This window comes from Eubalaena glacialis, chromosome 12 (genome assembly GCF_028564815.1).
Source record: "Eubalaena glacialis isolate mEubGla1 chromosome 12, mEubGla1.1.hap2.+ XY, whole genome shotgun sequence".
NCBI lineage: Eukaryota > Metazoa > Chordata > Mammalia > Artiodactyla > Balaenidae > Eubalaena > Eubalaena glacialis.
The window spans coordinates 1,776,708-1,799,488 of NC_083727.1; the positions used below are offsets into that span (position 1 = coordinate 1,776,708).

A 22,781-nucleotide genomic window follows, 5' to 3' on the forward strand; every position below is an offset into this window, starting at 1 on the left:
TTCTTTTTCAAAAAATTTATTTTATTTATTTATTTTTTGGCTGCGTTGGGTCCTCGTGTGCTTTCTCTCGTTGCAGTGAGCAGGGGCTACTCTTCAGTGCGGTGTGTAGGTCTCTCATTGCGGTGGCTTCTCTTGTTGTGGAGCACAGGCTCTAGGCGCAGGGGCTTCAGTAGTTGTGGCACATGGGCTCAGTAGTTGTGGCTCGTGGGCTCAGTAGTTGTGGCTCACGGGCTTAGTTGCTCCGTGGCATGTGGGATCTTCCCGGACCAGGGCTTGAACCCATGTCCCCAGCATTGGCAGGCGGATTCTTAACCACTGCGCCACCAGGGAAGCCCCTGATTATTAATTTCTTTACTTCTTCCAGTTCTGTTCACATTTTCTAGTTCTTCCTGAATCAGCTTTGGTAGTTTTGTCTTTAAGGCATTTGACTATTTCATCCAGGTTGTGTAATTAGTCAGCAATGTTGTTCGGAGTGTTTTCTTACAATCCTTTTCATCTCTGCAAGGTTGGCAGTCATGCCCTCTCTTTTATTCTTGATTTTACTAATTTGAGTCTTCTCTCTTTTTAGTCTGTCAAGCTAAAGGTTTGTCAATTTTGTTGATCTTTTCAAAGAGCCAACTTTTGGTTTCGTTGATTTTCTCTATAGTTTTCCTATTCTCTCTTTCATTTATTTCTGTTCTAATCATCATCATTTCCATCCTACTGCTAGCTTTGGTTTTCATTTTCTTGGCTTTATCCAGTGTCTTGAGGTGGAAGGTTAGGTTGTTGACATGAGACCTACCTTCTTTTCTAAAATACAGGTGTTTACATCTATAAATTTCCTTTTAAGCACTGCTTTGGCTGCATCCCATAAATTTTGGTGTGTGGAACCTTAATTTTCATTCATCTCAAAATATTTCCTAACCTCTTTTTTGATTTCTTCTTTAATCTCTCGGTTATTTAGAAGTGTCTTATTTAATTTTTACATATTTGTGTATTTATCAATTCCTTGTCATTAACTCCTAACTTCCCTCCACTGTAGTAAGAGAACATTCTTTGTACGATTTCTGTCCTTTTAAATTTCTTCAGGCTCGGCTACGGCCTCGCCTGTTGTCTACCCTGAGCCCACCCTGCTCACCACACAGCCTCATTCAGTCGCTCCCCCGGGGTTGGGGGGCGCGGTTCCTTCCTCACCCCACCTCCCCAGGACTCAGCTCCACCAGCTCTGCAGGTGACGCTCCCTGACGGCTCAGGCGAGCCCCCCCCGGGCCGCACCAGAACCGCTGACCACACGGAGTGTCTCCCCTGGGCGGCGTTTATCTGTTCCTCTCATAGTTTACGTTTCCTTTGTGATTTTGTATTAATCTTTCTCTGATTCAACCGTGTACCCCAAGAGGGCGGGGGTTAGACAGGTGACAGCTGTTGTTGCTTGACTGCCTACATTTAGCACAGTATTTAGAACACATTCAGTAAAGTGGGGGGGGGGGACGTCCCTGGTGGGAGGGCAGAGGAGGCCCGGGAGGGCGTAGAGGGGGAGAAGTAGGGGTGGGGCGTGCGGCCCAGCAGCCCACCGCCCAGCACAGAGCGCGAGGCGGGACCTCAGGTGGGCGGGGCGGGGCCTGGGCTGCAGGTGGCCCGAGGCCCCCTCCCCCCTCACCTGTCGCTGACCTGCAGCTGCCTCGCCCGCAGCTCCCAGAAGGTCCCCCACCGCCCGCCCCGCCCCCGCGTCGCCCTAGCCTGAGGGCCCCGCGTGTTGCCAAGGCGACGCGGGGGGGGTGAGTGGGGGCCGGCGTGGGGCGTGGGCACCAATGGCGGGGCGGGGGAGGGGGACCCCGGGGGAGGGATTGGAGGTAAATTTGCAAACCTGAGGACCAGCTGGCCAAAGCACCCGAAGGAAAAGACACAAAGGAAGCAGATCGCCGGGCGAGGGGGACAGGCCCCCAGCAGAGGCCCCCGGGCGAGGGGGCGGCCCAGCAGAGCAGCTGTCAGCACACCTGCGAGGGGGCCGGGGGACAGGGGACGGTGTGGGTGTGGCCCCTCCCAGCGGCCCCCTGCGGAGCCTGGCAGAGGACCGAGGGGCAGGACCCCCTCCACCCCAGACCCTAAGAGCTGGGGTGACGGCTCACCCTGCAGGGAGCCCGGGTGCTCTGGGGGGTGAAGGTCAGCGGCAGCACCCTCCCTGGCCTGCCCCTCCTCCACCCAGCAGGGGAGGTGGCGGGTCCGGCCCGAGGCCAAGTCCAGGGGTCTCCGCTTAGAGGGCGCCGGCCGTCCAGGTTTCCCTCTGTCTCACTGGGGCTCCTTCTCCGTCTTCTCAGCCACTCTCCAGCCTACAAGTGCCACCTGTATCCTGAGGACGTCCACGTCTGTGTCCAGCTTGCCCTCTCCCTTGCATCATAGCGCCCCAGGGGATGTCCACACAGATTCCCTGCCCGGCCCCCCTGCAGCCCCAGGCCCCTGCTCACTCAGACCCCAGCCTCGGACCCGGTCTTCTCGTGGTCTCTCAGCCACATCCCATCTGTCGACAGACCCCACTGGACGCACACAGGGATGGCCCCTTCACCACCCCATCCCTGCAAAGCCACCTTTGTCCGTGGCCTGATTGTTACAATAGCCGTCTGTGGTCTATTCTCAATGGGGTGCATTTAAAAGTCTAAGGTCACTTCCTCCCAGCAGCCTCTCATTCTTCTGGCATAAAATCCAAAGCAGCCTGGGGGGCCTGGGCAGCTGCTTCTTCCCTGCCCACCCCCGACTCTGCCCACGCCCCCCCCCCCCAGCGCTCTCCGCCCACAGTTCTCTCCAGACACTCCCAAGGCTCCCTCCCACCCTCTGTCTGGTGGGACCATCCCACCTGAGACTCCCTAGCCGCTCTTATCCTGCTGCCCTGTTCTCAGGGCTGATGGCCTCTGGCAGAGGAGATGCAGAGCTACTTGGTCGTTGCAGCTCCAAAGGACGGGGGCTGATGACTCCCCAGAAGCTACAGTAGTGTTGGCATGTAACAGGAGCTCGGTTCAATTAGTTATTCCGTGGAATAACTGAATCAAACATAGAGGCAGCAGGGGACGGAGAGGACCTGCCAACAAGCTACGTGCTCATCCGCCACGGTATGTTAATCAGAAGAGGCTGCCTAGAGAAGATAAATACCCCGAGAACGGTATAGAGTTGGGTGTAACTGCAGCAGATGTGCTGGGGGGATGCACTCCGGGGGCTGGCAAGGCCACTGCGGACCGCCTGCTGGCACTGCCTCGTGAGATGCAGTGTGGGCACAGGTATGATGTGCACGTGTATGACCCACGTGTGTGTGCTGTGCACGTGTGAGACAGTAGTCGTGCTCCTAGAGACCTGCCCTGGGTGCCTCGGGGACACCTCCGAAGACGCTGCACGGGTTTTGGCAGCAGGGCATTGCAGGGAACCTAGAAGCCCGTCACTGGGTGTGAGGCCACATGTGGCCACCGTGCACTGCCTGGGCCTCTGGCCTAGAGAGAAAGGACAGCCTGGAAGGTCACACACAAGGACATGGATTGTGGAGGGAAGTGGTGGCCGACAGCATCTCTGCAACTCACACCCGCAGCACTGCACGCGATGCCCCCCACAGTAAGCACCCCCGGCGGCCCTGTCTGGAGTGGGGAGCTGCGAGGAGAAGCCCTGTGTGAGCAGATACTTACGTGCCATGGACAGAGGGGTATCTTGCGCATTTTAGGTCCAAAACTAAAAGGAAAAAAATGCTTGCTTTTCCCTTTAGGTAGAAGGACGGGGGCGTGGGGAAGACTGCAGAGGAGCTGTGACTTGCTTTGTAAGCCTCTCTGCACGTTGATTTTTATAAATGGCATGCATGCATTTCTTAAACAGCATTAAACCAAAAAAGCAGAAACATGTCACTTAGAACCTGGTAAACATTTTTTCAACAGTTATGTAATTGCAAGCTTATCTCATTTTTCTAGACAGAAAAAAACTGATGCCCAGGAAGATGAGAAACGAAATTTGACCTCTTATGATGATATCTGTATATCTCTAAAAGTTTGCAAGTGACTAGAATTAGGTTTTTCAAGATGGCATGCAACCCGTGCAAAGACTGACAGCCCATGACAGCTGGGGTCTTGGGCTCCCGAATGCCCACTTCACGCACTGAGTCTGCGGACTCCACCCGGGTTTCCATGCTCCGGGTCACCTCTGCCTCTGGACTGCTTGTTCTTCGCAGAGTTTACAGAACGACTCGCAGGCATTCCCGGAAAGCCAGAGGTCCCGGCACCGTCTGCCCTCAGCCCCACCGCAGGCCCTGGCCCTGCGCCTGCCCCGGTGTTCCCCGCAGCCGCCGGAGGCTGTGCTCCCTGAGGACGAATCCCAGTGCCAGCAGGAAAATGTTTGTCCCTTGTCCTGGGTCTTCAGTTTGGGGCAGGAGAGAGCATTCAGGTGAGAGGTAGGAAGGAGAAGTCTCTGGAAAATCCCTCCAGTCTCTGAGCAGAGTCTCAAATGGTAGGTGGGATTTTGGTACAGTGATATGCCAGGAGTAACTTTATTCCGCCGGGGAGGAGACAATACCGAGTTCTGTACAAATTTTATTTTATTTTATTTTTTGGCCGTGAGGCACGCAGGATCTTAGTTCCCTGACGAGGGATCAAACCCACGCCCCCTGCAGGGCGAGCACGGAGTCCTAACCACTGGACCGCCAGGGAGGTCACTGTGCAAATTTTAAATTGTCACCTTCAAAGGAGTAATAAGCCTTGAGAGTATATATTAATTTCTGGCAGATAAATTGTCATTGTTTTTCATATTTAAGAGCTTCCAAAGTCTGTGCCAGTTGTTGCCATCAACTGATTAAGCTGGAACCGTTTGCTAATGTTCTCTTAGTTACATCAGCAGCTCAAGGAGCCAGTGCAATGAAGCACCCAGCAGTGTGAAGTCAGGCAGCCAGGACCAGCCCAGGGCTCCGGGTCCACCTTCTGCTGACTTGCCCTGTGGGCCTCCCACTGTCTGGCCCGGACCACCAGCCAACAGCGTGAGCTGAACTCCTGGCCTCGATTACCCTGTGTGTCCAAATACGAACACGGTCTGCCTCATGTAACGCAGAAGTTGGATTCAGATACACAGAAAAAGCCCTTTGATGTGAAGTTATTAATAAACAGTCAACACCAGTGGCCAACACTTAGGAATGCCCGTCCGTATTTTAGCACGTGGCCTGGTCACTAGGCTGCTGAAGCACATCCGCCTGCTTCCGTCAGCACCGGCCCTTGGAGCCCGGTGACCCGCAGGCGCTCGGCACGGCCGGTCCACACGGAGACGTGCTGAGTGCAAAACACACTCCGGATCGCCAGGGCTGCATGAGGAGGACGTGGAATAGCTCACGGACCCATCTTACACTTCTTGGATATATTGGGCAAAATAAGTTATTTCACCCATTTTCTAAGTGGCTACTAGAAAATGTAAAGTTTCCTAAGTGGTTAGCATCGTGTTTTACTGCACCCTCCTTTATCTTAGGACGCGGGACAGGGTCGCAGAGCTGAGGTGCCGGCCTCAGTGCAGACCCAGGTCCCGTCTCCCGCCCAGCGCCCCGGGGCCGGGTCCTCACCCCTCCCTCGCCCCACACTCGCGTCTTTGTGCTGCAGCCGGCGCCAAGGGGGAGGTGCCTCGGTCCCCGTGGGCGCACAGCTCACGGCGTCGGCAAGGCGATGACCTGGCAGTGACGGCCTGGCACGTGACAGATGGTGGGCAGGGGTCGTGAGCAGCGCGGACCAAGCAGAGAGACTTCTGTGTGTCTCCCGGCTCCACGGACAGATGGACGCGCTCCTCGGTGGGGGAAGGGGGGTAAGCCCGATCCAGCTCCTGCTGTGTGTGCAGCGACACTCCATCGCCCGAGCCCCCCCCCCCCCGTCCCCGCTGCAACTGGAGCTGAGCCCCGGCTGCACGGTCACCCCCGCGCTGCAGCGGCTCCGGAGCAAAATGCTTCCACCGCTGCCAGGCGCCGCTACTTGGCATCACCGGCCCGAGGGTCCGCTCCCCACCGCCAGCCCCGCTGAGGGGGCGTCTCTCTGCTACGGGGGCCAGACTCCGTCGGCGCCGTCCTTGCCGGGTGCCACCTGGGAAAGTGCCCGCGAGACGGAGGCTCCGTCCTGGTCACCCGAGGGTGGGACCCCCATCCGCAGGCCACTCTTCCTCCCGAGTTCCTGGGGTTGACTGGACTCCACTCGTGTCTTTGGTTGCCACAGGAGATGGGGAGCCTTTCTGAGAGGAGACCTGAATGGACTATTCAGGGGGAAATCAAGCGGCACCCAGTTTCCTCTGTGCCATCATTTTAACTGTACTAAAGATCAATTAAACAACTGGGAAGAATGAGCAAGAAACGCCACCAACTACCAGGAGAGACGGGTTCACTGAAATACGTCAAACTCTATGTCCCAAGATCGGGAGGCTTTGGGACGGTTTCCATGTCCGTCAGTAATCTTCAAGTACTCGGGTAACGACAGGTAAAGAACAGAAATCAGGACAACCAACAAGGAGGCCCCGATCCCCGGCGACGCCTCACTCCCTGTTCTGGACACGCCGCGTGGCGCGTATCACACCTCCTGCTCAACTCAGGCTGTCCTCGTGTTTGGGCCCATCCCCACGGAGGAAAAACTTGGGGGAGACAGGGCTTTTTTCAGGCTGTACGATTAACCTGGTGTTTTTCAGGTCTCTCCTTTCTCTGTTGTTAGATCACTTAATGTTTCATACTGTGTTTTAAAAATCCCAGTTTGAAGTTGGAACCATTGTCACCAGTTTCGATTTAGGCCATTTGCACCTGTCTTCTCCATAAAGAATAAAATACAAGCTTTACAAGAGCAGTAAAAAATGAGGCTTAACCCACCGAAGACACGTGAAGATACTGCCGTGGCCCTGCAGACACCCTGCCCACGCTCCCCGGCGGCATCTCCATAAACTCTGCCGACTTCCCCCTGGACCTCAGCTGTGCCCCCGCCCCCCGCCCCTCCTCTTTCCCATCTCCATCAGCAGCCCATCGTCCACTTGGTCATTCAAGCTGGAAACCCGCTGTGGGCAAGCCCCCGAGGTGCGTGGTCCCCGTCACCCCACGGACGCCGCCTGCCCTTTCTCCCCACGGCGGCCAGAGCCGCCCTCAGGAGGGCGCTGGCTTCCTCCCTCACCTGCTCAGAGCCCGCAGGAAGCTGCGTGCCCACCCCGCGCCCCCTGGTCCCCCTGCACCGCTCTGCCTGGGCTCGGGCGCCCTGGCCCGTTGCTCTGAGGGCAGCAGCCTTGCCTCAGGGTCTGCCTGTAACAGTCTTGTCTCCCAAAGGGAGGGCTGTTTTCTCAGTCTACCATCTCTGTGATTTCAACTGGGTCCTTCTAGTAAGCCTTCTAAGTGCCCTGGACATCTTCTTTATGCAAATTCATAGTTACTATGTTTATGTAAACGAACTATGTATTCCTGTCTCCCAAGATCTGCTTTGGGATACCTGGGTGACCAGTGACTCACAGGTAGGCACTCATATTTGTTCAATAAATTGTGCAAGAAATTGGCTTTTATATCCCAATTTCAAGTGGAATATGTATCTTTGGGGTTACATGACTTCTTTGAATAAACTGGATGAATACAGGCATGAGAACTGGTCACTTTTTGTACCTATTTCCCTTCTGCAAGCCATTCCACCTCAGTTTTGCCAGGGCCGAATGTTACCCTAAATGTATAACTAAATCCTTGAAATCAGCTTTCCACAGGCAAAGCAGAGAGGAAACCGCTGTCCCACGGCCACACTGGAAAGCTGTCCGGTGCTCCCTGACCCAGCGGACAGACCCCTGGCGGGCAGAGTCATTACTGCCATTAAAAGCAACAGAACTGTGGCCCTGGGATGAAACGGAATCAGCATTAACACCGTCTCTTTTAAGTTTTCGTCCTCCCGACTGCAAGTACCTTTTTGGGCGTTAAAATACACTAAAAGTGAACACTTACAGTCCCAACACGTTAACAGCCGGTGCTACGAGAAGGTCTCCTGAGTTTCTACCACCGAGATGCCCCTTCCTTTGGGAAAGTCTTTCCTGAAACCCGACAGCCCTGCTCAGAGGCCACGGTGAAGGTGAACTGGACACGCAGGCGCCCACGAGCGCCCGGTGGGCGGGCCCCTGCCCTCAAGCACGTGGCACAGGCATCCTGTTCACACACATGGGCCACGGTGGGATGGCGTGACCGAGCAGCAGCCTCGGTGCCCGGCAGGACAGAGCGGCCGAAGCGCAAGGCGAGTGCTGGACGCCCGCAGGCTGAGCAGGAGCCGCGGAACAGGGGACCTGGACCCTCCGTTCGTCCGGCCGTGCGAGCGGGACGGAGAGCGTCCTCCCGACTCGGGAGTGACGCCCGGTGGACGGATGAGTGGACGGGAGGGGGAGAAAGGGAAGGCGGACTGATAACACAAAGGCAATCTTTCCAGCACTGTCAAAGTAATAGCAAATACACTTAAATACATACAAAGTTTATTAAAAATAGGTTGCCAATGAAATACAGTAGAAATGGAAAACTACAGCAGTTCTGATGTCTTCTCCATAGTAATGCACAGTTATGAAAAGCACTTTTACACATATTCACATTTGACCTAATCGTCCAAGGACGGCCAAATCCACGTGTACGGGTTTACAACCACACATACCAATATCCCTGCGTGTAAATATTTACATGTACTTGCATGTACTTAGGTGTATTTGTTGTTTTTCTATATATTAACAGAATAATAGTTCACCTGCATCTTCTTCTTTAAGGAAGGTGTGGATTTAGTCCCCAAAAGGCTGCCAGTGTTCTCAAGACGTCTGGGAGAAGCAAGCATGCAAATCCTTCATAAACACTTAGAACCACTTCACTCTTACTTAACAAGGGAAATGGTAAAAGCACACTTCCAAATAAGAACCCTGACAGACACAGAAACTATTTACAACTCGCATTTTAATGACTTGTCATAGAGCTCTCATGAAAGTGTGCGTATTCTCCTAACACACCTACTGGTAAGAGAACAACATGGTACAGAAAAATCATCTAGACCCACAGCAGGGCTTGTCAAATAGAAAATCTGCTCTTAATCACAAAGTAATTTACTGTTTGAACATCACATAATATAAAACAAAGTGAGGTCCGTTTCCCCAACACCAGCAACGTATTCACAGCTGAAGAAGTGACAGTGGTAACTAATAATTCAATACATGAAAATTAAATAACTCTATTAGAATGTAAAAAAATAGCCTGAACTGCCATACGAACTTTTCTTACAGTATTTAAATTACAGATGCCATATGCAATCGAACCCCTTCCTTTCCCTGACAGCAGATCGATGTAAATCCAGTTCTTTTTCAAATTTTAAATTTCTGAGTTGTGCTCAAGTGTCACCTACTAAGCTCTCATTCTTCTTAGATATTTTTGTTCCTATTCATGTCAACACTGTTCCGTAAAGATGTCCTCTTTTATAGATTCCCTTGGAATATATGAAACAGTTAACTTTCTAACGTAACTGCCATCTTCAAAATCACCAATGACTTACTGGTATAATAATAATCTGATATTTATAAAAATAAAATTTCCTAAGCTTAAATCCTCAAAATTTTCTTCTTGGAGAAACTTGTTTTAATCAAATACTAGAGCTGATCCGGAGGGCTGTCCCTGTAGGGAGCCGGATGGAGCATCTTACTTAGAGGACGCTTGGGTCTGGGCTGCTTCCTGGCTGCAGGGGCAGGACGCCAGCTCTGGGCTCCTCAGCACACAAGCGCGTCTCCGCGTGGTCTCTCCTGGAAGGTGAAACCTGCCTCTCCCGCAACACAGACCGCAGGTGCCGCTACACAGTGCGAATGACAGTCTGGGGAGTTCAAGCTACTCTGTCTGACAAGCGAACGTAAGGTTTCAGAGACAGAACAGAAACAGGATTTCTTTGTGCTCCCTGGGGGAAGACAGGGGAGAAGAAGCATCTCATTATCCTCTACTGCCCTTCATTCTGCCCCCTTTCAAGCCCAGACTCTAAAAGAGAAACTAACAGAAAAAGTTATCTTCGTGGGAGTCAGATAATTAAGAAAGCAGACAGGGTCTAAATTGTAGAAATGACACTCTCTTGGTAAAATAAAATGGAATTTCTTAGCGCTGGAACGCTTCCAAGTGCCAACGCTTCTAGAAACAGGAATCACCAATGGCTTGGGAAGGTGACCCGCCCCATCCTTCAGGCAGGCGCAGCCCGGAAGCACAGCGAGAGGCCTGGGCTGGACACAGGGGCCTTCCTCACTTCGTGTTCAGCTCGTTCTCCAGCTCCGTTAATTTGCGAGAGGCTTTCACTTTATTGGAGACGTCGTGGCCTTGGGAGAAGAGGCGCTGGCGCTCTCTGAACGTCAGGTTTTCCGGGGCTCCAGGACCCCCAGGTACATCCGCGTCTTGGCTGCATTGGAAGGAAATGCAAAGGGTTACTGTTCAAAATAGGAATAACCCGTCAATGAGTAGCTAAGTTTACATAATGGGCAATTAAGTAAAATTTTCTAAGGGAGAGACGCATTCTTTGTTAAATTTTGTCATACTCCTGCCTGTGGGCTGTATTTAAACCCATGTAGAAAAAGGGCGAAATGTTCTCCTTACTAAAATGTTAACTTCCTCCAGTCATACCCAACTCTCAAAAAGCTAGTAACTTCAGTTTTAGCAAGCAGATAATGCTCAGTAGTTAAGTTTAACTGAAGAGGTATCATTTTAAACCAGCATTTTAATGAATCCTACATGTATCCGAGAGGCATCTATCAATATACTAACTTCATAAAAAGTTACAGGAAGATGCTAAAGATTTTCTGGATTAGTTCAACGTCAATGACTTAAGAACTGTTTGGGCATCAGCCGTTCTGACTAAAACCTAGTTGAGGACGTTCCCTGAAGACGGAGGGGGCAGCCTTTCGTCGTCCATCAGGACACCTGGGCTTTTTGCCCTGGACTTTTCGACCTTCTCTGGTGGAAGCAAACAGCAATGTGTCCAGCTGCTTCTAAAGTTCTGACCAGGAAGCCTGGTATCTACGCACCGCCTGAAGCAGAACTATGTTAGCAACAACACAAGATAAACAAAGCCTCTGTGCTCACACAATTCTGTACAATGAGAAACACCTGAGCTGACAACGAAGTCTGAAATTTCAATGCCGCCTCACAAACGGTGGTGCAAGAAAAAAGTCCTTAAGGACAACGAGACACTCGTCCAGCACGACTTCAGTTTTAGCAAGCTTTAGCAATACCTTTTAGACAGTTTCTCTCTCGGATCCCGATAAACGTCATGGGCCCCCATCAGTGTTCCAGCAGATCCCACGTAAGAGTTTGGTCCTTTTCCATAAAAGGAAAAGTCAAAGTTAAAGTACTTGCATTATTTCCAAAACTTCACTCATGATGAAGATGCACTGCTCATGACGTCTTTAAGTCCTGAATAAAGAAGCAGCCAAAGGCTCTTCAAATCAGTAAAAGATCCATCAATTGGAGGGACTGGATCCATCACGTCCCTCAGTGGCCTGAGCAACCCAATCAGGACCCTCACAAGGTGCGAAGTACCTGGCCTGCTGCCTTTTATTATTAGAGAGGAAACCAGCCTAAGTCTTAGGGGGGTAACAGCCAAAAAGCTCAAATCAGGTAAAATGTGTAATTATCATGAACTCACAATAAAAATCCACAGAAGACTGACTTAAGTGAGGAGATAGCAAAATTTTTCAGACACTCCTGACACTAAGAATTTTCTTACAAAATCACAGAGAGCAAACGTAACCCAAAGATTAAGAAGTAATGCTCCTCTTTTCAGGACAGCTACTGAATTGTTCCTCCACAAAATAAATGGCTATAATTCTTAAAACAAAACTTTTGAAAAAAGTGAGGTACTAAAACCCCCTAACGTTTGATACTAACGCTGCATATACAAAATCACTGACAAAATAAAAAGGAGACCTGAAGCAGCATGGTGTGACTGTCACGACACCCGGCCTATGGCCCGGCCGGTAACTGTGGGCGAGTGACATGGGCCGGCCTGGTACCCGCACCACCTGCTCATCTACTGCAAAGGGCTGTTGAAGATCAAAAGAGATGATGCACGTAAAAAGCTTCAGATGCATCCAAATATAAGGTAATAATGCCACTAAGGATGTATGATTAAATCAGTACTAAGGTATTTCTGTTAACTGTTAACATCAGCAAGAAAATTTCACACTTTGAAAAATCTTTTGCTTATAACCTAGGGCGGAGGAATAAACGCTCAACGTACTCAGCAAACACTGACAGTGTCGTGCACTGGATTTAACAGGCCACAAAACTATCACAATATTTCAACACTAAAATTATCCTTTTCAGACAGGTTGCGCAAAAATGAATGTTTATGTTTCTTTCCTCCCTTTATAAAAGGAGCGTCTGATGTGCAGCCATGTCTGATGCATCCAAGACGGAGCTCAGCCACTTCTGACGGGTCCCTCCACGCACTGCATCTTCCCTCATGAGCTAGCGCAGGCCGCCGGGTCGTGGCCCGGGAAGTCATCCTCCGCAAAGACTCAAAAGATTAAAGAGAAACACATCTCTAACTTAAAGTAATCTGCTCCGGGCCTTTAGATAAATTATTTGCAGAGTGGAAAGCTTTCAATTTTAATTCTACATTTTTCCTTCATTTTGCTTTAAAAAAGGTTGTGTTTTATCTTCTGAGCTTTGATTTAAGAATACTTGCTTCTTCCCACTGGTAAAAATCAATTCTTGAAAAATTTCAGAATTTTTAATCAGAATATTAAATAGTTTCAGCTGACTATATATGAAGTAACACTACACATTCTTCCAATCATTTTCAAAGAGCTTTAGGAAAGCACATTTTTTAACATGCTGCTATGCTAGAATTTGACATCATTCACTCCAATCTGTATCCTAATCCTACTCCTCACAGCATCAGGGCAAGAACCAAGCCTAGGCCACAGAGGCTCACGGCAGAGGGAGGAGCCCAACAGGGCGAGACGATGGGAGAGAGACGGCGGGTGCGAGGCCAGAACGCAGAGAGCTCTGCACTTTACGAGGAATCTTCAAGAAGCAGGAGCGACCAGACACAGGGTGTAACCTGCTCCCATGTGGTACTTGTGGTGTGAAATAGAATAAGGGTTAGTGATGTGACTGAAAGCCCAGATGGTTAGAAGTGACACCTCACTACAGTATCCCTCACCAAACCTCCTATTTATCTGTGTCACGACACTCACAAGATATCTAAGGTTCAGCCTGTAATCTGATGCAAGGAGACTGATGGCATCTTGCTTCAAAAATTGCTATTATCACACAGGTCTTTAAAGGTACCACATTCTAGATGTTTGCAACAGAAATTTTACAAAAAGATTTAATGTTGGCTTCTAAGTGACTCGACCTAAGGATACCTACTAAACTTTCCAAGTGAATCAAAGCTCTGACTCAGGTGGCAAGAAAGATCCTAGTAAAACTCGTTTACGTAAGTCACAGTTACTTGAGTTTGATTATTCAGTTCTTTTAGAACTGCCAGGAGCCCGATGCACGGACTCTGCAGAACCGAGAAGACTCAATTTGAGACTATTTACTGCCAGCCTCCCAATGTTGTTTAAAGTGGTCAGATCAGGCTGAAGTTTGAATCTTGATAACGCACAGTTATACTTTCAATCTAACTTTCAGCGCTGTCTCCAAAGCTGATTAGGAACACGGGCCTGCAGCACCCGTGGGTGCGCTCTGCGGTCCATGGAGGGTCACGGCCAGAGGCAGCCACACGCCCCCGGGGCCTGGCCAGCAGGGCCGGGACGTGTGAGCGTGGGAGGGAGCGGGAGGGACGGGGCCGGCTGGGGCGGGGGTCGCCTCACACCCACCCCGACAGGGCAGCTTAGCCGGCAACACAAGTTCTGCGTGTGTTAAACAGCTGGAAGTACTCAGGGGCCGACGGCACTAGCGACAAGAAGAAATGTAACTGTGGACACCGAGCTGCTCGATCGCGCACCCACTTATTTGAGGCAGGGGACGAAGGCCGGGACCAACAGCACTCCGAGCGATCAGGGAGCCGGAGGAGGGCTGCCGCCGCCGGCTGACTGAGGAAACGGGACGGTTTCCAGTGCAGAGATTACTGCTGGCGCCCTGAGAGGGCCTGCCCCAGAGCAGGAGCGCCGGCCTTAGGCTGCGGGTAGAGCGGATCACCACGCCCAGCCCGGCGATCCAGAGAGAGCCCCGCTCCACGGCGGGCGGCGCGTGCCCAGCGGAGCGGAGGGGCCGGCCGGACAGACGGCAGCAGCTCGGTTTGTTGGGAGGGGGCGGCCGCAGTACTGCGGGCAGCGGCCGGGGGGTGGGCTGGAGAGAAGACGCCATCGCAGGCCGGGCGCCGCGGCGGGGGAGGGCGCGTCCTGACCTGCCGGGCCGCCGTCCTCCTCCTCCTCCTCCTCCTCGGTGTAAGCCACGAGCTTGGCAGTGTACAGGGCGTCGGGGGAGAGCACCTGCGCCTGCAGGTAGGAGGCGGTGCGCTGGGGCGGCGGCGGGGGCCCGGGGGCGGGGGGCTCGTAGCCCCGCGGGAGCGGAGGGCGGCCCAGGCCCAGCTCCTCGGGCTCCAGCAGCTGGCGCTCGGCCTCGTCGTGCTGTCGGCGCCGCTCGGCCTCCAGGCGGCTGTAATACCCCTCCTCCTGTCGCCTCTGTGGCAGGGGACAAAAGCGCAAGGTCAGCGGGCGGGAGGGGACGGGCCTGCCCCGGGTCCCCCAGCACCACGGCGGATGGACCCGGACACCGTCTTCCCCGGGGACTCGAGTCTCCGACGCCAGACCGCGTGGGGACGGCGGAGGGAGGAATGAAGGAGCTGTCAGGGCCCCAGCCCCAGGTACCACATGGCTGTCCCATCCAGGGTTCGGCGGCGGAATTCGCCAGCCGCTTCTCTCTCTCTCTCCTTCTGTCGCCGGTAGGACAGTAACTTACCTGTTACTCCTGAGTTTAAAGACAAAGGCACACCAAAGCTAGGCTGCAACTGCCTTTCTACAGCTGGCACTTCCAGAAGTGCAGCCCTGCGTGCTTTTCCACCGAACCCCGGTAAACTCAGAAGAGCGGTCCTTCCTTGACAAGAAGGACGTGATTACGTCACCTGGCTGACTTCTAGGTATTCAGAGGGAAGCGAATAGGAAACCCCGAACTGTAAAAAACATTACTCATCTTTCCAAGGTCACAAGTAACCAATATGCTTTCCATGGTTCTTAATGGATATTTCAAATCTTAATAAACTCCCTGCCAGACAGAAAATTGAGAGAGCCAGGCAACAAGATATTCAAATATATTTTGACACAGGCTGTACATTTTTTCTGACATACATCTGCACAAACTACAGTTGACAGTGTTAATTTAACATTAAAAAAGGTAACAGCACAGTTTTGTTGAAGATTGACAAAAGTTGCAGAACACAAGAAAAAAGTGAAGAAGAAAGGAGATGAAAGATCAAACAGAATAATCTGCCTTAACTTGAGGAATGTTCAATGTACAATGTTCAATGTACAGAATGGAAGTACAGTGGACTTTAAATTCATTCAACGGAAGATGACTAATTTTAGGGACCTTGCTGGCATTAGGATTAAAGTTTTTAGTCCCCATTTCACTCTGCACACTGTGTCTTCCCCCTACTCCCTCCACACACACACACACACACATAAGTACACAGTGGGCAAAGCTTCACCTTCTGAGGGAGAAAATGCTAAGAACAAATGCCAGCCTCAGTCCTGGCCCTGGGCCCCATTTCTCACTTTATCTTCTTACACTATGTTGAGACACCCTGAAGGAAAAACATTTTTACCTTATTTTCTACACAAAATGAGCATTCTCTTCAAGTGGGGAATTAAATCTGGAATGACCTCTGCAGAGTTTAAGTGGAGTTGTGAGGAATCTTAGTATTATGTGTACAAAGCTCACTTGGTAACATTTTAGGGAAACCAAAACATGTTCTTTCAGTTACACTAAGAGCAGGTATACAGTCACATGAACCGAGAAGACTTCATTCTACCCAAAAAGTGAACGGCACGTTTTCCTATGACAGAGCAAACCCATCAATTTTGGACATTCTATATAAAAAATAGGTTATTCGGCTTCTTTTTACACTGAGCGCTCAATTATAGAAGCAGTTACCCACACACAGGTGCATCTGACACGATCACGAATTGTAAGAATGCACACCGGAAAAAAAGCAAATAACCCAGGAGTTTCCCAACGTGGAGAACACGGCCTGGCCGCCTCCCCGCGGGCACTACTCCCGGGCGGCCGAGGGCTCAGGCAGAGGTGGGACAGCCGAGGGGCCCGGCCAGGAAAGCACCCCGCTGCGAGCAGCCCCGGGACAGCAGCGCGACAGACACTGTAAAACCCGCGTCTAGCGGCTCAAACTGTGGAAACCCCATTTCCTTAGACGCATTACTGACTCTGACAGGCTCGAGGGGAGCCTCACCACGAAACCCCGGACTCTGGGAACAGCGCACAAGCTCGAGGCACAGCCGAGAGCACGATGACAGGAACGGTAAAGGCCAACAGACCGCAGACATGGCTCGTTTCAGTGCAGGTGTGCCCACGTCATCCACCTGGCTCGCATTTAACCGAGTCATCCGTCATGTCCATGGTCTTACTCTCTGCCTGTCGCGTCCCCACAGACCCCGTCACTACCAGAGCCCCCAGGCTCCCTCCTGCAGGCTGGGCTGTGAGGGTGCTCGCTGGACTTTTCCCACTGGGAGCCGTGGCCTCAGAGCTCCCGCCTTCACGGAAGGGACGTAACGGAAGGCCGGCTTCTCCCACACCTCGTCCAGGGACCGGCCGGCCCTGGAGAGACCCGGAAGCGAGCCCAGAGCCGCGGCGACGCGCCCACAGACGGCAGGGCCTGGAGGGCAGCGTCACCAAGCGCCCATTTCTCAGGGGAGCTCAAGTGTGCTGTCATGTTAAAAGCAATTAAAAGGATTACCTGAATCTCAGAAACCCACATATGGAAACAAAGCAATAACTCAGAATATCTACCAGATTACACACTAAATTAAATTTCCTTGTATCGTGCTTTCTATAAGCCATTTGCTCTCTTTACCATTGACCAGAATTAAGTCATAAAATAACCTATTTGAAATCCTTAAGGTTAACAGAGTGACTTCCTAGTTTCCTGTCCTTCCCACGGCCCGACCTCCCTGTGAACAACTGGACACTTGTCACCTTCACAGTGACAAGCTGGACCCCGTCCAGCAAAGACCAGAGCCCCGAGCACACAGAGGCCCCACAGTCCACAAGCTTGAGCGACAAGACTCGGAGGAGAGGGGGTGGGGGGAGAGCCCGGAGGGGAAGGGGGAGGGGGGACAGCCGGGAGGACAGGGAGGGGGCGGGGCTGGCCGGCGGGGCTCTAGCATCAGGAGCGCCCCCCCCACCCCCGCCACCCGTGCGCCCCAGGCCCCGCCCCTCCGCCGCGCAGCCCCAGCCCTCAGGGCACCAGGACCTTTTCTTCGGCCTCGCGCCGGCCCCGCTCGTGCTCCTCCTGCCGGGCCCGCTGCTCAGCCTCGCGGGTCCGCATCTCCTCCAGCTGCTGCTGCCGCCGCCGCTCCTCGTCCTGCAACTAAGGACAGGGCCCCTCAGTCTGCGCCAGGAGCGTCCCAGCGCCAGACACAGGACGCGCACACGACACGAGCACACGCACAGCTGAGGACAGACACCAGGCGGAGGTCACGGCGGACACCAGAGCCCGCCGCCTAACGACTCTGTCCCCACCGCTCCAGAACTACGCTTCCATCAACTGCGGCTCAAAGCGGGAGGGGTTTATCCTGGACGGTCACACGTGAAACAAGCACAGTTCCTTCACTAGAATAGACTCAGCTTCGGCAGCTCACGTGGAGGCAGAGACGGACTCCAGCGCATGGAGCCGTGAAACACACTCGACCACCCCCTTCCTTCGCCCCAGTTTAGTTTCCACTGTGAAGGTCAAGAAAGACTCCCCACTCTTGCGGCCCGTGGCAGGGGAACACTAGCCTCTGGATGGGGTGGGGTGAGGCTCACGTGGCAGCAGAAGCTCCAGCGGGCAAGCGGCCTGCCTCGCCTTAGGGACAAGGCTTCCAGCTTTCCTCCCATCCGTCCTGGCCCTTTGCCATCCGTTCCCTCTGGGTCCCACCCCAGACTCCAAGAATTCCTTCCCAGTTCAAGGATCCCCCAAAGTCTGATTCACAGAATGTGAAGCTGCAATTTGGGAGGAACCTGATTGGAACTCTGTCCTGCTACATGTCTGCCAAGTAACTGTCCATTCTGTTCGAGCACCTTCAGTGTCTGGGGCCTACAGCCTGCCTCCCAGGACAGTGTACTCCATTTTCTGGTAACTCCTAGTCCAAAAGCTTTCCTGCTGTTCTAAAATTCATCACCTCATCGCTGTCTATTTTTCATCCTTCAGGTTCTGCCTTTCTGAAATAATACAAAACAAATTTAATATCTGTCCTTCATACCATTCAAATACTTAAGGACACCTTCAAACACCTAAAGACATATTCTACTCAGCTTTCAGCTCCTGTACCCTCCTGGTCACATTTCTCTGTACAATACAGGTCGAAAACGCCTTAGGGAGCCGTGAATTAAAAGCGCATTTGACTAGCAGAGAACAGAGTAAGACTCTCTTTTTGCCATGTCCGTAGGCTACAGCTACTTTTGTAGTTACAGCCTAAGGTAATGGTGACTTGGAAAAGCTCGCATTCTCCATTTACTTCTTCTCTGTTCCAGGCCTGGGCGAGCGCGGCACAAGAGGTGACTCAAAATTTTAAATTAAAATAGCACTGAGGCCATCTAGTTCAACCTCTAACCACTGCAGGAATCCCTGACATAAAATCACTCAAGGTGTACTTCAGCATCTATATAATTACTAGTTATTCTATAGATTATTCATAGCAAAACCAGAAAATGTTAACTTCTGGATCTGAACTGTTGGAGTGTATTTTTTTCCTAAACAAAAACAAAAACTGAACAACTTGACTCTTGCTTGGTTTCTGTGGAACAACAACTGTATCTGGTGGGAAAGTAACTAACTTGTGTCATCACGCTTTTTCATGTCAGCGAACAAAAATAAAACATCTCAGAAAAAAATTAAAATTCCCTTCTCAAGGAGACAAATTAATTTAACTGCCTCTTTAGTATACTCTAGGTATAAGCCCAGAGGGATGCTAGGATAATTATTAGGTTTTGGAAGTTTTGTAGCAGGAGTAGATGCTAATGATTAAGAAGCAAAGAAGCATGGAAGCAGTCAGAAGTGCCCTGCTGCATGGAAATGCAGAGGAAAGGACTTAGCACGAATTTTAGAGTCATCAGCACAAATTATGGGAAACAGCACCCAAATAAAAATAACAAAATAAAACAGCAATTGATCACATTAAACATCTACAGAAAAGTAATTTATGGAAGAATGTAAAATTGCATGAATGCAACAGAGGTGTTTCTGTTACCCAATAAAGCAAAAACTAATTTCATTATGTTATATCAGTACTTTCTACACCTAATTAAAAACAAGTTCTGAGCAAGAAAAGCAGTGTACACTGAATTAGTTCTTTTAAGTTAAATAGGAGTATAATTTTAAGAAATCAGAACAATTTCAATTCTCATAATTAAAGGTATAGAACTCTATCTTATAAATCTATAAACAGGCATTTTCTCTTAAAATCCTGACGGTGGTAAACAAGGAGCCTTCCCCTTGTGCTCAGTTTCACTGGTTTCTATTTTAAAGTAGCAAATGAACCAGTGCTGTTAGAACTAAGGCAGTTTCTTTCCACTCTTGGGTAAGCTGTTTTCACGTATTTTCATTTTCAAAACAGACTGTTTTGTTTTTCAAAAATATGCTGCTTTACTCAAAAAAAAAAAAAAAAAAAGAAAAGAGAACCTCTCACTTTTCCCCACATAACAGACCCCCCGGGTGGTACACTGAGGTGTACGGTTACGTCTCACAACAGTTAAAGGGCACTTCAACTTAAGTCGGGAAGTTAATGGTTCTGAGAGCCGGTGACTGACTGGGCACGAACACTGTGAGGTTACATGAAAAGCAGACAAGCTCGCTGCTTCACATTAAAGGAATGAAAAGTCCCATGCTATCAAAACAGTCTCGTAGGACGTTCTACTTGGGGAAACTGGACCTGAATAGACATAGTAATCATTCTTATAGAGTGAGTCAATACAGCCCAGACCGAAGCTACTCCAGCCAAGAACTAGGCTGGGATTCTGAAAGCAGCACACAAGCCTGACCCAAGGCCTTGCGATACTGAGGCAGTCCGAAAAAAATAGTTAAAAAAATAGTATGTTGAGATCTGTGTGTTTACATTTTATACTTTTGTACCACAAAAATACGGTAACTTGTATCTTTAATTTCATGTTGAAATATCTGAATACAAAACGGGGCCAAAACATCCTTTACTTCTTGACATTTTCTCTGAAAAGCAACTACAGGTCTGTTAAGCACATTACCCTTTCTCTCTGCAGGCCTTTTTTGCTTATGCTGCCACCCGTTAAAAATACTCACCCTAAAAAAACTTTAAGGCCCCCAGATAAAGAGGCCCCCTGATAGGCCACTGATTAGGACAGGACTCTGGCTTCCTGCCGCGTCTCGGGGAGGAATTTCCCTCTGGAGGGAGGGCCCTCCCCGTCAGCAAACAGGGGAAGGGCTGCCACTGGACGACACCAGCTCTTGGCCCTCAGTCAGTGGGGCTCCCTTCCCCGGGTGCAGGCGTCCCCTTCTTTGTAACTGAAGGAACATGATTCTGTCCAGAGTTCTAAGGGAAGACCTACAGGTGCTGGCCTACTCCAGCGGCAGAGACAGGTAAGAAGTGCGGCGCACAGCAGCCCAGAGCAGACATCTGAAGTTCGCCTAGGGCAACTGTTCTCCCCCTGACACAACCACAGGAACTCCGTATTCTACTCCCAAACGCACACATGCTGGTTTGAGTATGAACTTATTTCTCCTCCTTGAATAAAACTGACGCTTCCCGAAGGTGGGCTGTGTCTACCCTCCAGTCTCAACATCCTGGGCAGGGTCTCCCATCTGAACAGGCCGAGAACACTCCGCTGCCTTCTGAGACAGGCCCCTCCGCAAGTACCACTCTCCGTTAGGGTTCCTACTGATTCTTGCTTGAAGTTTCTACAAAGCCTCTAATTCAACTGCTTCCATGACTGGGATGCTCCGGAGGGCCATGGCCAATTTCTACACAAAGGCCAAACAGGAAGGCAGCCCACAGCGTCTCTGAAAACACCCCCTCCCTGCTCTACCCAAGGGGGAGGGATTCTTCCCGTGAGCTGTCGGGTCATCTGAGTCGGAAGATGAACCACTCAATTGGCAGCAGACGAAGCTGCGATGGGCCAGCTGAGAGCCCGCTGGTCTCGGAAGCGTCTCCTTGAAAGACGGTTCACAGTAACCGTTTTATGAGCAGCAGACATCTTCATGAAGCACAAAGAATACTAAATATGAACCCAGAATATTCTGGTCGGGATCTCGACTCTCAGTCTACACGATATCGGGTACTAGGCCTGCCCTTCTCGTCTGCGCACATCGCAGGTGGTCACGAAGGACGAGAGGGCCACAGAAGCGGCCACCCAGCCGCCTAGAGCAGTGAAGCCTGAGCTCCCCTCCTGTCTGCAGGGGGCAGGACCGGCCGCCCCTCAGAGGTCAGCAGGGTCAGCAGGCGCGGCCGCAGCGCCGGGTGGGCCCGGGAGGCGTCCTGCGGGCCAGGAGACCCGGGGCGCTTCTCGAGGGGCAGGGGGCCGCTGCAGGGTCACGGGGCTTCTGCGACCTGCCGGGCGGCGGCGGCCATGTGCAGGAGAGCCTGCAAAGGGAGCACGGGGCCCGAGCGAGCGAGCCACTTGGCAGGTGGTCAGGTTCCAAGGAAGCTGGGAATCCCTCCGCAGGGAGGGGAGAGGCGCCATGGCAACCGCAGGCTCCCCAGACTGGGCGACTGGGAGAGCCGGGCGCAGCAGGGAGGCCACAGGGGCAGCTCGGGTCGGGGAGGAGGTAGGTGAGTGCAGGCGAGGGCGGCCCCGGGCCCACGCGGGGCGACGGGCACTCAGGGGCCGGGGACCAGAGCCGCCAGGGCAGCCTCGCCACCTCTCTGAAGCTCCCATTTATCCCACGCGTCAAAGCCTAAGGAAAGGCCTTACAGGCCACACGGGCAGGGCCCTACACAAGTGGGCACACGCCTGCACCCGGTCCCCATCGTCCCCGGGGGGCCCAGTGCCTAACAGCCCCCGGGACAAGGCAAGAGCTCGACCTCTACTGGGGAATCAGGCTAAGAAATGCTCGCAAACATGGTGCTGCCCGTCAGCATAAGCACTCGAAATAATTATCTTTTAAAGGAAGAAAAACCCCGAAGTACGCCTTTGAAATAAAAATCTTAGTGCACCCTTTACCCTTGGGTATTGTCACTCACCTGTCACCACCACGCTCCCCCCCCCCGCCCCCGCCCTGCCGCGGCACAGGATTCTCTTGGGGCTGCAGTAGGCGCATCTCAAAGCTGAGGCCCCAGGCCGCCTGGCCTGCACACGTGTGACAAGGACCTGGTACCTGAGGAGACGAGTGGGACTGACTGGTGTCCCCCACCCCCTTCCATACGGACACCTTAACACACAGAGAGGCGGGGAAAGAAGCAGATACTTCTTATCTCCGTCTCATGCGGAGAAAAATGCAAAGCCCAGAAAATATGCCTCTCAGTCATCGAGGAGAGGAGATGTTTTCAAGAGCGGTTTCCCTTTGGAAACATGCTATTTAAATTGAAAAAACAAAACAAAACAAAACAAAAAAAGGAGGGATGTTATTTGGTGAAAAGGCCATTAGAGTCAAACCTGGATTCAGAGATTTTTTTTAAAGTATTGTCAG

General features: G+C 51.7%; 1 protein-coding gene across 12 annotated transcripts in view; it reads right to left on the reverse strand.

The window, feature by feature from the left end:
- Positions 1-8,447: 8,447 nt before the first annotated feature.
- The window catches only part of AFDN (afadin, adherens junction formation factor), a 131,731-nt gene continuing 117,397 nt past the window's right edge, over positions 8,448-22,781 (reverse strand). For 5 of the 12 annotated variants that reach the window (XM_061207562.1, XM_061207559.1, XM_061207560.1 and 2 more), the window contains 5 exons: positions 17,397-17,513; positions 14,319-14,595; positions 11,191-11,275; positions 10,212-10,361; positions 8,448-9,875 (listed from right to left, as the gene is read on the reverse strand). In XM_061207562.1, coding sequence (XP_061063545.1) covers positions 9,839-9,875; positions 10,212-10,361; positions 11,191-11,275; positions 14,319-14,595; positions 17,397-17,513 — 666 coding nt within the window. In that variant the 3' untranslated portion in view covers positions 8,448-9,838. Of the gene's footprint in view, positions 10,362-11,190; positions 11,276-14,318; positions 14,596-17,396; positions 17,514-22,781 lie in introns of all 12 variants that reach the window. The other 7 variants (XM_061207565.1, XM_061207568.1, XM_061207564.1 and 4 more) reach the window with 4 other exon arrangements.